The sequence below is a fragment of the Microchirus variegatus genome (assembly GCF_963457635.1).
Source record: "Microchirus variegatus genome assembly, chromosome: 6".
Classification (NCBI taxonomy): Eukaryota; Metazoa; Chordata; class Actinopteri; order Pleuronectiformes; family Soleidae; genus Microchirus; species Microchirus variegatus.
This window is the reverse complement of record NC_139807.1, coordinates 29695157-29713178: the sequence shown is the minus strand read 5'-3', so window position 1 is coordinate 29713178 and position 18022 is coordinate 29695157. Positions and strand designations below refer to the sequence as shown.

At 39.6% G+C, this 18022-nt stretch overlaps 1 protein-coding gene across 1 annotated transcript in view; it reads right to left on the bottom strand.

Moving 5' to 3' along the window:
• Positions 1-3019: 3019 nt before the first annotated feature.
• Positions 3020-18022, bottom strand: part of pcdh9 (protocadherin 9) — a gene marked incomplete at both ends in the record, with an annotated part of 292102 nt that continues 277099 nt past the window's right edge. Inside the window, one exon of the mRNA XM_083891164.1 lies at positions 3020-3393. Within this exon, the coding sequence (XP_083747290.1) occupies positions 3020-3393 (374 nt within the window). The remainder of the gene's footprint in view (positions 3394-18022) is intronic.

Genomic DNA, 18022 nt, shown 5'->3' with positions numbered 1-18022 from the left:
CAAATACCACTCAGGAGGACACATGGATGTTTCCTTAGTTTAGGTATGTAATACTCTTCTTAAGTGTTTCCCAGACTTTCTATATGGGGACCCACTTTTTTACTATTTTAACTATTGTGACCTGAATTACACAAAAGAGTGACAAGAAAAAATGTGTGCATATTGTAGCCATGATGTACGTTTGCTCATATTTTCAGTTTCAACTTCATATTATGTATATTTAGAATATAAAGTATACCGATACATACAAGGTTAGGAAAACCCAGTCTTTTCACAAAATGTTACCTTGTCTATTCATAATAAATGAGTGTGCCCTAGATACTGCAATTTCACACTAAAAAATATATAATTTTATAGTAAACTAGTATAATTTGTATAACTTGTATAACTTGTATAACTGGTAACAATAAATTGCTGTGTAAATACTTCATATACTTCATGTCATATATTACAGTGCTTTTGCAGTATTTTCCTGTACAGATATTATACCATATAACTGTCATATAACACTTATTTTGCACTATTGTTAACACTGTATTGTGTCATAACTTCATAGTTATGCCAAATTGCAATGATTTAGTGGTACAGCTCCCTGTATAAATATTGTATTGTATTGTATTTCATAACAATGATTTTGCAGTATTTTCCTGTACATACTGAATCTTATTATAACTTGTATGTCTTATTAGAATGATTTGGCAATTTTGTGTTGTATTTAACTGTATATATATACATGTTATAATAATCCTAATAAAATTCAAATATTATCACATTTTAGTTTCCTTTTATAGACTCAATGACTGTAATTTAAATTTGTAAAAAAAAATGCTATTATTGTCAATGACCAGAGCTAAATTCTGTAAAATACTGGCACTGTTGTAATAAGATGTGGTCTATAAATGTTCAATATCAGTCAGATAAAGGCAACCACATCAAAAAGGTATAGGAAATGCTTACTTTTACCTCGTCAGTGTGTCACGCTCGAAAAACACATCCCAACAAAGCACACACAGAACTCCAGAGATGATGATGATGATGCACAAATGAAGCATACGCATATTTAAAACATTTATTGCAGTAGCTGTATACCTGTAGAGTAGTAACAAGGATTAACTGTTTCAGTATTTGTGATGTCAAACACCCTCACGACTGACAAACATACTGCGATAAGCAAAGAAAATCACTCCATCCCACTTAAACTTCTTTATATTGTGACGTAAAACATGAAAAAAAAAAGTGCTTTACAAACTCAAACGGTCGCTTTAATGCACAAATCAACGCTATTTCAACCAAATAGAATGACACAAGAATGACGTTAGATTTAAAAGCTATATCTTTTTTTTTTTCTTTTTTTTTTTTTTTTTAGCATGCTTTTCCATTGTGTAATTTGCCTTCCATGCTGTGGAATAAAAACAAACTTTTTCAGACAGTGGAATGACAGATTAGTTTTTCATCTGTCTTTACATGCCTTTCAGTTTTTTCCTTCATTAACCCACCAACTTGATTTTGCACTTTAAATTTGTATGATTTCCTCTCCAGATTTGGGCAAACATTTAATGCATGAGGCATTTCACCGTCACACAGGATATCCTTCGCATGTTCAAATGAGAATAAATCTGTTTATATTTTTTTTTTTTTTTTTTTTTTAACGAAACCTCATGAAGGCACAGTGATTAAAGTGTCACCCCTAACCTGTGTTTCCTTACAGATGGAGAAGAATAGTCCACGCGGAAAAAATAATATATACATACCATGAGGGATTGCACTCAGTTAAATCACGATTTTTGAATAAAATCTATACATTGATAAGATCGACATTAGATAAAACATTTAGCCATTTACAAATATATTGCTATTTAATTGTACTGAACACTTTTTAAAATCAGTTTATAGAGAGCTTTGTGAGCTTTTCGTTTTTATAATGCACATATTGAGCACTGACATCCTTCATACAAAATGTAGTTTTGTTTTTTTGGTAAAAAAAAAAAGAAAAAGGAAAAGGAGGAGGGGTTGCTTATGATTTTGCTGCACTTAGAGGAAAACAAAAGTTAAACATGTGCAACACTTAGTATAGTATGGAATGGCGAATCATTTTGAAATCAATTATGGTCTGTAAATATGGAAGCATATTGCATCCACCTATAAATATAGATAAGCTCTTTCTTTTTCTCTGAATGAAGAAGACAATAACACTTAAAAAAAAAAAAAAAAAAAAAGGTAAATAAAAGAATAACTGAATATCTTGTTAATTCTGGAAATCTTTCACCTGACCCCCCATGACCCTCATGTGGATGATAAAGTGGGAAAAGATGAGTGAGTGAAATTATCATGTAAAAAAAAAACATAGGAGCTTTTTTATTTTTCCAGGTGAATACAATACGCTCCCATGCATGAAGACTTATTTTAGTGTTTTACGTGACGCCACATTATAGGCCTTTTGTCCGGTCGTAGTCTCGAATCCCGATGATGAGCCATTAGGAAGAAAAACAGCCAGATACTGTCCTATTCACTGTGGTTATTACGGATACATGATAGTGATTAATAAGTCTTATTTACAAACACACAGACAATGACAGAATAAACAAGTGTCCACTAACGGTGTCATTAGAACAACTCCGGTTTCTTTGATTGTGTCGATTAATATAGTCCGAGACGACTCGATAACAACCACACCACAAATATTTGTATATATTGGTCAGCCATGGGAATTTTTTTTTGGTTTTTTTCCATTTTCCACTCCGTCCGTTCTCCATCTATCCAAATCTGACATGAAGTGGACAGAGAATGGGACAGTGTGTCGCTGAAGTCAAGTCACAAAGGTTAAAAAAAAAAAAAAAAAAGTTGGTTCCTTGTTGAGTTAAATTGCAGAGAACACAGCAAAAGCGCTAGAGTTTTGTGGCCTACACACGTAGCGATCACACTTGCAGAAGCTTCGACTTAAGAGATGAAACGGGAAAAAGAAGATGCTAAAACAAGAGAGGTGCTCGGGGCGAATACAGCCTCACCGTCAAAGTCCGTCTTATAGCTGCTGGTCCTTGGGGCTGTCCGGGCAGGAGGCCGGCTGGCAGGACTTCAGGCTCACCAGTGGAATATCAGCCATGCCAGTGCTAGTGAAGTGTCCCTCCCCGCTCCCAAACTGCTTCCTGTCACCAAAATGCTCCGATCGCCCACTCTCATTTTTCCAGCCTCTGGTCAGAGTATGTCCATTGAGAAGCTTGTCCTTGGGACCCCACTCCCTCTGCGAGCCGAAGCTGGTGGACACGTGAGACTTGGGCTGCTGGTAGGTTCCCAGTGTCGGAGGCATCCAGCAGTTGTCCGAATGTCCCAGGACGAGGCACTCCTGTGTGCACATCTCAGTGGCTTCCACCAGTCCTCGAGGTCCGAGGGGGCCATCTAAACAAGAAGGAGAGGGTGGAAAAAAAGAAGAAGAAGAAGAAAAAAGGTCATTACTGAGCTCACATGAATCAGTACGGTTTTGTTTCCACTCCAAGAGTGGCACAGCCCTTCCCTTGCCGACTTCTGAAGCTGATGACGATTGCTTGATTTATGCCGAGACATTATGCTCCGTCCATTTTAAACATCAAATTAAATAAATCAATTATACAAAGTAATGGTTAATATGAGCCTGTCCGATGGTTGTCCTGATGTTTCAGCACGGTCTCCCTCACTCACTGAGCCTCACTGTTGTATCACCTCTTCACTTGAACGCCATCGACTTCTCCATCGAACTGGGAATGGGAAAGGCTAAAACTACCACTTCCCACACCTTGGTTGACATTAAATTCGATGAATTTTCAAGGATTTTCCAAGACCAATTTCCTGAAGTTCAAGCACCAAATGTGCTGACACAGCGTAAGACAGGAGAGCCACTTCGCCTATGGCTTCCGCTTTTATCGATTTGCAGCACAACAAGTGGTTGTCCTTGAGATCTCGGTCAAGTCTGTGTTTGTAATTGTTCCAGCCAGCACGTCATTTGCTCTCTCTCTCTGCTAAACATCATTCACTCATTGTTCTGCATGGACTCTCACGCCAATGGCGTCCACAACCCACCCAACAAAATTCTAATTCACTTTCAAGGATTTCGAGGACCCAAGGGAACCCTGTTTAAAACTGTAGAGAAACCACTCAGAGTGCAAACCTCGGCCCTTCAGTGCCTCCGCTGTGCCAAATCACTCCCTACCTCAGAGGGTTAACCTTTAAAAAATATACAGTACATGTCATATGGAATTTGTGATGTGTGTATTAGCAGTGTGTCTATTATGTTGTTTTATGATTTTACTGAGGTGCTAGTCCATTTGATGACTTAAAAAACAATTAAAAGTATGTTAAAATCAATTCTCAAACTGACCGGTAGCCAGTGGAGTGTGGCCAAGATTAGGGTGATGTGTTCGTGTTTTCGCTTCCCCGTCAGTAGGGGGTGCTACAGCGTTCTGCATGAGTTGCAGATGAGACATTAGTTTTTGTGTCTATACCAAAGTAAAGAGAGTTACAGTAGTCGAGCTGCGAGGTGATAAAAAACATGGATTACCCTCTCCAGATCTCTAGGGGGAAGGTAGCCTTTTACCTTTGCTAAAATTCTAAAAAAAATATTTCTGATTACTGCCTTAACTTGTTTGTCAAATTTAAAAGCATTATCAAAAATCACACCAAGGAAGGTAGATCTGGATATCATCTGCCATGCAGTGAAAAGCGATTTTATGTTTCTTAAAAATGGACCCCAGAGGCAGTATATATAATAAAAAAAAGAGTATAGGACCCAGGATATAACCTTGAGGGACCCCAGAAGTGAGAGGGACTGTGGCTGAGGAGAAATCTCCTAGAACCACTGAAAACCTATGACCATTGAGGTAGGACTGGAACCATGAGAGGGCCGTGCCTGTGATGCCTACACATTCTTTTAGGCACGATAGGAGAATTCTGGGGTCAACAGTATCAGAAGCTGAAGTTAGGTCCAGGAGTACTAAAACAGTTAGCAATAGATCGCTGGGAGTTGTTTCCGTTGCTGTGGCGTGGTTTGAAACCAGATTGAAACTTTCACTTCACTGATCTGTTCGACACAAGTTCAAAACCGTCTTTCAAATACCTTAACTGAAAAAAAGAATTAGAAGAGTACTTTGTTCCTCGATTGAGGAGAGAGACCAGCCAAATAACTGGGAAACAAAACAGCCGAAGTGACTTAAGGTCACAAGTGCAAGAACTGGCAGAAGCACTCCTGTGTTGTAAGAGCAGCCACAAAAAGAGAAAATAAAGAAATCCCCAAAATAAAAATGACACTGACTCAGGCTGAAAACAGCCCAGAGAAGAGAAGTCACTGTTATATGTGCTAACAACAAATGCAGGATATACAGCAGCATTGATCCAGGCACAGGAAGACCTGGACAAGGAAAGGCTGCAGCAGAATGAATAAAGTCCTGCTTCTGAGCCTCTCGGGATCTCCGTGGCAGACTCTGGGTGAGGAGGAAGAAGGGAGAGCAAAAGGTGTAGGGGGCGGACTGATGGTAGAGACTAATGACTCTAGAGATCTAGAAAAAAACGCCAAAGGAAAAAAAATTCTAAATGGAGACAATGCCTCCAGAACTGGTGGGACTCAGCCTCACTTTGACCTCAAATTGATACCAAACCTAACCCTCTAACCCTACTAAACCCTGTGTGCTCCCTTCTCATGTTCTGTCTCTCTCTCCTCTCTCCTTACCTCCCCTAACCCCCTTAATCCCAACCCACAATATGCTTGCCTTACTATCTGCTTCCTTCACACCACCTCCTTCAGGGTGCTGAAGTCCTCAGTTGTGCTGTCAGAACACACATTTCCTAGCAATGATACAATTAGAAATATCACTCCTAAAAGTGAGGTTTCCTTGAAGTAAGGTATGATATTTCTGCAGTGATTAGGTGTCCATACAAAATAACTTTATTAATCTTGTTCTTTATTCCTCCACTTCCGTAGTAAACAAGTGCGACACGTATGCTTTTTTTCATGCTGTTTTTCCAACATGCAGAGGTGGAAAGTAACGAAATACATTTACTCAAGTTACTATATAAATTACTTTTTTTGTGTATTTTGTATTTTTTAAGTATAATTTAAAATCAGGATTTTGTATTTTACTTGAGTACTTGAGTATAAATCCTATCCGTTACTGAGTAAAAATAAAAATTCAGCACAATGAAGACCTACAGGGGGAAAATATACACCAGAACCAGACAAATGATGATGTGATTAGCATTAGCACTGGCGCGTGAACATAGAGGGCGCGCGCCAAAAGTGACGTAATATCCTGTGTCGTGCCGGGCACGTGAGCTCCAGAATAGTTTTGGATTTCTGACCCCTTGCCATATTTCTACTACCCTCACACCCCACGCAAAGTAACTAAGTAACTTTTACTTAAAGTACATTACAAATGAACTACTTCTACTTCTACTTGAGTAATATTTCATCAAAGTATTGGTACTTTTACTCGAGTACAATATTTTAGTACTTTTTCCACCTCTGCCAACATGGTATGGTATTCAGTTTGGTACAGTATCGAAGGGTTTTTCCCTGCTTACTTTGTGGCTGTTTGTCTCAACAAGACATCAAGGGACCGGTGTTCTGCTCCAACATGGCCGTGCTGTAACCAAACTGTTCCACGGGTCTCTAGAAGCAGAATTGTGTTGCCTTCTGACCATTTTTTTTTTTTTTTGCTCCTGCCATGTTGTCATCCTTTTCCAGCAGCAACAATATGGAAAACACGTCATGTTTACATGGATCAAACACATGATAGCGCCAAACCAGGAAGTCATGATCTCACTGTGATGACTGTTTATATGAACACCGACCTAAATGACGATCACCATACACCAGCCCTCTCTCGTCCCGGAATTAAATTAGTTTCCGAATAGGCTGTATCAGATCATTATTCCAATTCCGACTTTTATTCTGATTACTTGTGTCCGTGTAAGCGTAGCGATTGAATCTCAGTCATTATAAAACAAGACAAATGATGGATGCGACCGAGTCTTCGTCTACAAAAGGATATTGGCGTGCAAATGATCCTAACCCACTGAGATTAAAACTAAGATTACCATCCAGAAGTTGTTTGCCTCAGCTGAACAAAAATGTTCTTTTCCGTGCGCATGTTGACTAAAAAAAAAGAACATTCCAGACAAGTCAGTGCTAATTTGAAATGATTATCTCAAGCCATTCTTAAGGGAATTTAAAATGACATAATAATCAAATGCAATTTTTCCATAATACTTTATCTTGGCACAGAATCAACAAAACATACATGAATGCAATGATATTTGGTCTTCTGGCTTATTATACATTTTTACCATTATATTATATTTTTCCTGTGTTATGTTACCTGCCTTATGACTACAGATGTAATTTAGCAGTTGTGCTAATTCCGGCATATTAACAATGCCATACTTTTGCTGATCTGTCAATTAATTTGAGCTCTCCCAGTTGAATCAACTTGACAAAAATAATAGCAATTGGTTAATTCTTGAGTCCAAGTCCACATCTGAACGTTCTTTGAATAGATTTGCTGAAGAAGTTCTTGACATCTTTGTCCTCAGACACTAAAAGCTAAGTTAAATTGCATCACAAAAAGCAAAACAACATTCTTCTCTGGCTCATTGCTATGATGAACATCTATCACTCTGCAGTCAGACAAATGTTGCTCGAAGCATTGGTTCAAATATCACCTGATAGAACAACCTGCAAAGTGCATGAAATATAATACTCTTCTGCCATTTTAAATTTTACTTTACTTTTATTGAAAAGAACAAACTTTTCTGTTGGTGCCTCAGTATCAGTCCTCTAAAGGTTATGAACTCTTCAGTTTTTGTCTTAAGAATAAGATAATTATAACTACTCCTATGTCCTAATTTGCCTGTTTATCATCTTGTGAATTGTGCTGGTTAATAAGACAGTTGGGTAATAATATTTGCACAGAGCAAAAAGAGGAAACACTGCCTCTATTTAGTCTTGGTTTTAGTACTGTAGGTGATTTGAATGGTTGCAGAATCAATCGTATGTACTTGCCTTAATGATTTAACAAATGAATCTATTAGTCATGAATAGCTGCTTAAGCTCTATTAAATAGTTTTGACACTGAACCAAAATACTCTCTGTATCGTGAAAGGCTCATTAATGTCACATTGACAATCACATAAATCAAAGTGTTGAATTTTATCAGAAGTCATGGCTACATTTAAAGCTCTGCTTTTATATATGTAGACGCATATATTAATCTTAGTGTCAATCAATCAGACAGTTTGTGTTGGTACAATAAAAACAGAAAGCTGTAAAATTCCACTTAAAGTGAACCCGGTGAGTCAACACTCCTTGAGTACATTTTTAACAATGATACATATAACAATACAACAGTAATACTAATTTCACTGCTGCTGTATTGATTACATTATGCAGCACAATTGTTTATTGTGATATAAGATCTGCACTCTTAAAAGTTCATGCAGATTGCCGATATGCAGAAGTGTCGATATTTGTTTTTATTAAGTCTGAGAAAGCTCACCGCATTGCATTGCATTTGCATTGGCAAAAACGGGTATTCTCATAGAATTTGACAAACATTTAAGACAATTTTCGTATTAGCTAATTCCATGTGTTTTATGATCAGGTCTGACTGGGTAATTAAAGTGTAAGACATAACGAATGGGTGCAATTCTATTGTAATAAGAAGAACATAGTGTGTCCTCACGTTCTACCGAGCTCCGTCGCCTGAACAATGGTTTCTGCCTTTCAAAGCAGATATGGAAATACAACCGTGCCTACAGAGAGAGGGGGAGAGACCCTCTTCTGCATGAATGTGGAGTCTATCACTATGCAGGCATCCACGATTGGGCATACGAGCAGTCTAACCAAGACGCGCATTATCGTAGTTTGCATGAAAAAACAATGCGGATGGCACACGGGAGACGTCGAGATGGATTCCTCAAAATGAGACATGCGGACACGTGAGGAGACGTCTGGGGAGCTGTTTGGGAAGAGGAGAGGACCGCACGCATGTAAATGTTGCACAGAGTTTACAGATTCACGTGATTCAGTAAATGATGACGGTGATGTCACCGTTGGCATTTCTTTGTTTTTAGCGAGGTTGAAAAATGACATCGGTAAAGCAAACGGTGACTTTGTTGTGGCGCGTGGTGACCTTTCAGTTGTTTAATTAATACGGACTGCAATAAAACATGCATTTTTATGATGGAATAGGAAAAACATTGCCTAATGATCGTCACCGTTCTGCTCTTGTTCCTGGATAAATTATGAAAAATAATAGTAAATGTATCACTGCATATAGATCAAATTGCTGAGTGAGTGAGTGAGAAGGCCTCTAATTTCCTGGGATCTTGAGTCAGGCATCATTCTTGCTCTCAATGCCACTCCCAAGGTAGCATTCGCTCTCTGATTCCATTCACCTGTCATTTCTAACACCACCTGTCTGATCCCCCCCCCCACACACACACAACCTTGAGCTCCACTCATCATCGGCACCAGTGTCCAGTCTCCAGGGGGAAGTTTCCTTGAAACCACCTCATTCATTCTGACTATCTTCTTGCCTACTTTCAACAGGGTATCCGCAGGGTCTTAAAAAGTCTTAAATCCAATCAGTTGAATTTAAGGCCTTAAAGGTAAAGTAAGTAGTTTATAGTGCCATCTAGAGGAGAGGCTGAAATTTACAACAAAGAACTGCTCCTCTGCTCACCCCCTCCCTTCCCTGAGCACTACGGTATCCTCAGCCGGTCAAATGTCGTCCTCGTCGTCTTTCTCCGTGTCAGCAGATGAGGTTCGTGAGGCGAGGGAGAGGGCGAGCTACCACGGCCGTAGCAGATGAAGCGGAGAGAGAGGAGGCGGGACTTCCGCTACAAGTAAAGCGACGCTTGATTTGTTCTCTCGCGTTTGTCCTTACAGGCTCCGGTAGAAACATGGCGTCTCGCTGCTAACGGTGGCTATGCAACCGCGGCCCGCGACCATGTTATTTTACATGACTTTTTGAAACACTACAAAAATGAAACAAAAACTATTATACAACGACTAGACAATGCAGGAGCACATAATATGTATAAAAGAGTGGATTTTGGGTTATATAAACCCATAAATACTACACAGTGTCCCTTTAAAATGTCTTAAATTCTACTAAAATCTCATAAAAGGTCTTATTTTTCTTCATTTGAAATTTCTAAACATGTGCTGCGTTGATTTGCTGTTTAATGCAAGGTAAACAGTCTGTAGCTGCACGTGCTAATTGTCCTAACAAAAAAAAAGCTGTCACTGCTGAAATCCATGTGACACGGAAGTTGCCCACAGGGAGTCAGCTGACGTCCTGCTGCTCCCGCCGACATCCTTGAAGAGCTGTGGGACAGACGATAAGCACCAACTCGCCATGACACGGGAACTGTAGATAAAAAGGCCACTGGGCATGTACTCCATTGTACCGCCTTGTGCTTGTAACTTGTAAATCTGAAATAGATCCTGTTTCGGTCCATTTATAGAAATGTTACCCTTTTTAGGGACTGTTACATTCCTATGTATACAGTATATACAGTATATAGAGTATAGTGACGTTTTATATGCATTTTTTCATTATTTGTCTCTTATTTTTTGATAGATGGATGTATGTATGAATGGATGGATGGACAGACAGACAGGTCAGTAGATAGACAGATGGAATGATGGATGGTGGATGGACGGACAAATGGAGAGATAGTGCGACTGATTGGTGGATGGAGGGAAGAATTGACGGATAGATTGATAGAAGGACTGAATGATGGAGAGACAGAGAAAGATGCACTGATAGATAGATAGATAGATAGATAGATAGATAGATAGATAGATAGATAGATAGATAGATAGATAGATAGATAGATAGATAGATAGATAGATAGATAGATAGATGGACAAACGGATGGATGAATTAGATAATGGACTGAAAGATAGACACAAAATGGATTTCACACTGTTTAGTGCTACTTTGTCTGGGCACAGCGCGTTGCTCGTGGTAACTATGCTCAAAAAAGTCTAGTTTATTTCTGCTCACACACGCATCTATAGACACACACACACACACACACACACACACACACACACACACACACACAAGCAAATAGCCAGTGGCTGATGGTTGGTGCAGAGCCCCTGAGTGCTTTAAATAACACCGAGGCACAGGTGTTGAGGAATGCTGGGGATCCAGAACTGTGTCAGACTTGAGCTGACTTTTGCTCACAGCACTGTGCAAATGTTGCGCATGTCTACAAAGACGGATAACTTAAAGACAAAGAAACCATTAGATTTGCTTCCCCGATACGGACTCATTAAGATGAGCTTGGCTGGAAGCCGCTCCGTTAAGTTCTGCAGGAGCTGCTGAATGAATGTAAAGCCAGGAGCGACGGCTGTTTATCGATGAACACTTTGACCGGACAACGTTCGCATTCTCCTCTTTAAAAATCCTCCTACTCTGCATCAAACCGTCATAGAGGTTACAGAAGAGGAGAAGAGCGTCCTCTTTTTTTTCTTTTTTTCCCAGAGGTTACGTTTGCAACTACGAGGGAGTGTTCTTGCTCCAGTCGCCAATTTATTACAAATTAGATAACGTTTGGCTAATTAATTGGATGCACACTATCAGGGCTGACGTGCCAGTCCCACACCGACAACCTACAGCCTTCAGAGTGGCAAGGGGAAATGTGGAGTGGGTGGAGAGGGAGTGAGAGTGATTGAGTGCAAGGGGATTTAGTGTCCGTTGGGCTTGTTTATTTATCCATGCTGTTAAGCGTGCCCAGATGTTGTTATTTGGGGATGAATATGGCTTTGTTTTAGTCCAACATGGAGACTCAAAGAGCCACGGCGCTGTCTCCAGCTGCTGCTCAAAAACCAACAAGATACATCTGGCAGATTCAATCACTGTATGCTTTAAATCTACGTTAGGTATTCTCTGTGACCCTTTCATCCTTCACTACAAAACAAACATACATATAAACATATGCAACCAATGCATCACTATATTCTGTTCATCAAATTAATGGTATTCTGCGTTATAAACGTAGCGTTCATTTATAAAAATCTGCCTCACACCAAGAGGAAATCTATTGTCTTCAGCTTTGGGAACATGTGTGAGAGGTGCATATGGTGGCTGATGTCCAAAAAAACGCATGGAATTACAGCTCCATGCAGCTTTGCAGCAAATTTGAAAATGGGATCTCTGATCTAAAGTTAAGGCTATCAGGGGTTGGATAGATAAAATAGTGTGCGGCGCAGAATAGAGCAACACGCAGGATGCATACTCCAGAGAATAGTATGTCTGGCTGATGGATCCTTTCTAGTGCTCCCTTTGAGGCCAGGCAGCAGCTGCTCGTGAGAGAAGATGAAGGGCAAGATGGAGTCGAAATAGAAAACATGACAAACGGAAGTGAAGGGTGGTCAGAGAGATGAGTAAAAAAAAAAGAAAAGGAGGAATGAGTTAGACGGAAGAGGAGAAAGGCAAAAGCCAAGGCTGAGGAATAATAAAGGAAACAAAAAGTACAAAGACCATCATTTGCATAATTAACAAGATCATTCACGAACACTAGTGGTTTAGATGTTACTTTAAACTATTCTCAAATGAATTTGTAATTCAAATATTCAAGCTAATGTGCTTTTGCGAAAATATGTCACTGCACTGAGCAACGCACGCTTTGTACCACATTTATCAACCTATATACTGTATATTTTAGTCCAAACAATACATATTGTGCCCCGCAATTGTCTGGGTCATGATTGTAGTTCGACAAATGTATGCGTACTGACTTGCTCACTTAAAAAAATAAAAATAAGGAAATAATCCGAGTATTCCAAAACAGACCACTGTCAGAAATGCAGCAGCACAGATGAAATGAGTCAAAATGTCAGTAGTTGGGAAAAGGTTGGTGGTAGATTCCTCAACTTTCAAGCTCCAGTGTGGAAATTCTAAAACGTCCCTTGTGACTGGTGTGAATATCCCAGTCGAAGGCAAGGCTATTTTAAATAGTACTCTGCCACACTGTAAGAAGAAAAAAAAGAAGAAGAAAAAAGATGTGTGTTGTTTGCTGTTTTGTTGTCTTTTGTGTCGTATTCGATGTTGTTGTCCCTAACCCCCGCCTCTGTAGTAAAGGTACTGTTCTCGAATCCAAAGCCTGACCCAGGACTTTACAATTCCATACAGTACGTTACCAAACCAAACCGTACCAGAATAAAACCACAGTATTCACATAGTGTTACGTTTACGTTTACTGCATCCAGGAAGCTTGGAGCTGCGTCGTTCAGGAACAGCAGCAGCTGCCATTGGCACGTGTAGGCAGGTAATCAGGCAGATGCTAGATTAGCGAGTGCTATGTTTGGTTAGCATTCTATTCAAGCAAAAAGGTTCATGAAAAAAGTCATCTACTGCTACTGCCGACGGAATGTCCAAAAAAATTCTTGGATGTTTCTTGGTGTTTTCAGCTACAATCCTTGCTTGCTTTACTAGTGCTATTTTATGATTGACATTGACCAGGAATACACTTATGCATCACCAGTGCAGTTAGTAAAGAGACTTGCTAGCAATCAAACCCTTGAATCTTCCTTCCAGTTAGAAAATGACCACCAACCCTTACAGTTGCTGAAACCCTACATATAGCTTCGTCCCAAGACACTAAGCGGTCATTGATAGCCAAGGGGCTTAGAAATTGTGTCTGCATTAGTATCATCAATCTACTTCACCTCAATTATGGCCAGGGGAATAATTTAGACAAGTTGTGTTGCCATGTTCACTTTTTTGCATAATCCATTTCCACTGCTATTGCTATTATCCCTCTATGTTTCTCTAAAAAAACTGCACTGCACAACTCTTGGGTTTAATATTCTATCAGCCAGTACATTTATTTCTAAATTCATTTGAAATCTATCTTAATGTTTCCTTTGCATGAACACGTAACGGTCATTCATTTAGGTTGCTTTTTCGGCCGTTTGGTATAGTGTCAGTCGATGACAACAAGGTTATATTACCGAAGCATTGCTCAGTCTGTGCTATATCTGTCCGCTGTGCTAAATTTCAAAAGCCATGCAAGTGCATATGGTATGGATCACATTGACTTCTCTGGTGCCTTCTGGAAACTATTCTTTGAAAAATAAAGCTTCAAGTGAGGACAGACGATGGTATCTGCAGAGCAGTGTCACAAATCCTGTAGAGAAATATATGTATATATACATATATATATATATATATATGTATATATATATATATGTGTGTGTGTTATATATATGTATATGCATGTTGGAATACAGCTCATCAGCTACCACACAGTTCATCTGGAGTTCAACATCATGCCTCCTCCACCTGTGGTTTGACTTGTGCCGTGTGATAGTCATGGACAGTTTTGGAGCAAAGAGATATATCAGCTTCACGGGCTGGAATACAGCAGGACTTGTAGGCTAATATGAGACTATGCCTATTGTGTGGAAATGTGAAATGTGTCATGGGGAAACTACGGTGGCCCTAAGGTGCAGAACACAACCTCAAATCACAAAACATAACCACAAATGAAAAAACACAAACGCAAATCAAAAACACTAACGCAAAACATAAAAAACACAAAAACATTAACTCAAAACGGAAAAGTTAGTGTGAAAGTCAGCAAATGATGGCTTTTCCAAATGCTAACTGCTGTTAGCTGCCGTTAGCCTCAGCGACGCTGACGTAGTTTCCTGTGTCTCATTTGCATATTTAAAGAGACAGGCACTCAAAAGTGAGCGTTCTGAACAGGGCTGTTTTGGCCCCTGAGTGATTGAACTGCTGTGGTGCTTCATCCTTAAGGTGTTTTGACCAAAGCATGTCACAGACATGTTCATTAGGACACCAGGGAGCTAGGTTCACTTGTAGAAATAGGGTGTATCGACTTTTTTTTATTATATGAACTAATTTGCCTAGGGTTTAAACTTTACAGACATCTGTTTATGTGTTGCATTTGTATCTGTGGTGACACACAGTGAGGAATTGGACATCACGTACGATCTTAGAGAGAGCAGAGTGGACAGTATTGTAACACCCGCTTTTATATTAGCTCTTCCCCGGCCACAGTGAGACTGATGGCACTAATAATACCGTATAAAGCACTGAACTCATGCCACCTTAAAATTGGTGCAATAACCATCCCCAAGTGCATTGAAACTGAAAACAATATTGCTTGAATATAGGTTGAATATTTCCCATTTGTTTATAGTCTTGTACATTTCCCTTGAGATTGCAAATTTAAGGTATTAGGTTTTTTTTATACATTGTATTTTGTATAGTTCCGTATCTCCAGCTGGATCATTGTTGCCTCGCCTGTTTTTGCACGTTTACTTGATTTTTATTTTTGTATTTCTCTGTGTCCTTTTCCTTTTTTTGTCCATCTAACAAATTACTAACTCTGGACGTTTTGCACAAGACTGTCAGACAATCTGTGCCCAGTCTGTTCATGCATAAATGGTGAATGCACATATTGATTGAGCGAGCAAGGCAGGACGCAGCATACAGCTTAATTTTTTATAACGGCACGACTGTATGGCTGAAAACACCAAGTGCCGATGAAAAGTTGTTGAAAAGCGGATTTTATTCTTCCGTGTGTTCCCTGACAATAATCTTGGATGTTCAGTAGTTACTGCGTACATTTTTAATGACAACTTTAGCCTTTTGCAAACGTGACTTTTTGATATTTTGCCAACAGTAATCAAGTGCACCCTGAACCGCTGTCTGTTTGACCGTGTGCCTGTATGTTCAGTCACAGCTGCACCGTGCAGCTCCAATGAAGTTTGCTGAATGCAGTCTGCACAAGTAACGTTGTGTTAAAATACAACACAAATTTTCAGACACATCATACAAACATCATCTTATTTAGTATGTATTCAGTAGGGGTTGCAGAGGGAAAACAAGGTCATACACTGCTGGGTCTTAAAGACCGCGGATGTTTCTATTAAAGCGGACCTAGACCGGAAGTTCCAATTAACGCTGTTTTTTAGTGTGTATCTGCGTCATTACCTTGTTTACGAAGCCCTGAAGGTTCTAAACACACAGTTCAGCCACTGCTGAGAACGATGTGTTTTATTGTAATCTCGGGCTCATCGAGATCTCTGAAAAAACCCGGTCCAGTTACGTAAACACCGGTTCTCCTGAACAGCAGATCCTCCTGCTCCGGCCACTAGTCCGGGCACATCCGGTTGCGTACATTGAACCGCAGGAGAAGAATAACGTCCGTTGTGGAGGTGTTTCACGAGCGACAGTGTCTTCTGACTCTGGGTCTGACTCCGGGTCAAAGTCATAAAAGGGACTGCGGCTAAGCTATTTTTAAACATTGTTAAAACAATGTTTTGATAATGAGTAGCAGTGCATCCACCGTTCCAGAGGGGGGAGCTGCGCCTCTGAGAGCGGGAGTGCTGATTATGTCACTTCCGGGTACTGGCCAATCACAACACACTCTGTCTTCTGGGGGTGAGATTTATGTCTGAAATATCGCGGCTGGGGAACAGCGTCAGAAAAAAGGATTTTTATCGGCTCGTTTACAGCAACTGGGAGGTTTTTGCCCATAAAAACAAGTTAATGTATGTAAGTAGACCTCCATAACTAACATATATGTGCAACAGGACCACTCTATGTGAGATTTAATTACTCAGAAACTAGGTGGCAGACTGTCTGGTCTCTTGTACTCTAACACAGCATGGCTTGAAGAAGTTTGCTTTTCAATTGCTTAACCCCTTAACCGTGTGCCATTTTTTTCCTCTGATGGTCTCAAAACATATAATTTATCTTGTGCTTTTCCAGTACGTTCAATATGTTTTGTCTGTGAGGATATGCATGTAATTGTGAGTATGATATCGCAGATGTGGACTGACTCCCACACGTTCTACAAATTAAACGGTGTCACCGCAGCAACAGTGTGTTGAGCCTAACAAAGGCCTATATACCTACGAGATTACTGTTTTTAACAGTGCTAAATGAGGAGATTTTGACAGCCGGGGTTGCCTACAGCAAACAAAACATCCAAAAATGATTCTGGCTGTACTTTGCCCATACCAATCCATGAAGAATGCATTGTTCAGCCATGACAACAATTAAAAGTAACAGCTTATACTGACGTTGCTACATGTAGAGACAAACAACTCTACAAAGTACATTTGTACATGAGCTCGCATTTTCATATTTCTCTGGTCTTTCGGCGCAATCAACAGGAGACCGGAATGCTATTGTTTCGGCTGTTGTGCTGGAAAACACAGACAGTAAATTGGATTTTTAGCCTGAACTAAATTACATTTTAGAAAAACGCCTTCCACTATCTCTGTGAAGACGTGAAGGTATACACATCTTTCCGTTTTTACCTCGGCATCCAAATGTGTGTTTTCGAGCCATTAGACAGTGCACTGCTTTGAGACCAAACATACGTCTGGTAGGAGAGAAGAGAGGCAGAGCAGTTGTAATGCAGTGTAGAGACTAAAACAAGCTACCAAAGACGTCTCCTACGTTTTCATGCACCACATTGAAAACGTTTTGGCCTTCTGCTGTAGAGTTTTAGAGTTTTTTTTTTTTTTTCTGTTCTTCTCAGAGATGATTCTGCACATTCATGCAGAGTCTCCACACGAGTCTGCATTACAATTTCACAGCAGCCATGTTATTTTGCTCACATGTGTATAACACACTGGTGTTCATAATACCATAATAGTGTGTTTTTGCATACTGCTGTTCTTCTGTTAACTCTATTCTGAAGCCTTTTTTTTACTATTCACTGAGGTCATTTCAAGACATACAATGGTCTTCTCTAGACCTTTAAGACATGATGATACAAAGTCACTGAGTCATTTAAAATGAAAAAAATAATGAGTTTCAAAAATTTGAAAAAAAAAAAAGTTTCAATTTTTTTTTTCTTTGGGGAAACTCGAGATCTCAACTTTGAAACTCAAGATGGGTTTTTTTTTTTATTTTTTCTCATTTAAGGGCTAATACAATCTAAATGTGATTTTCCATGCCATTGTCAAGAAGCAAAATACACTTGCCCCACTGGCATA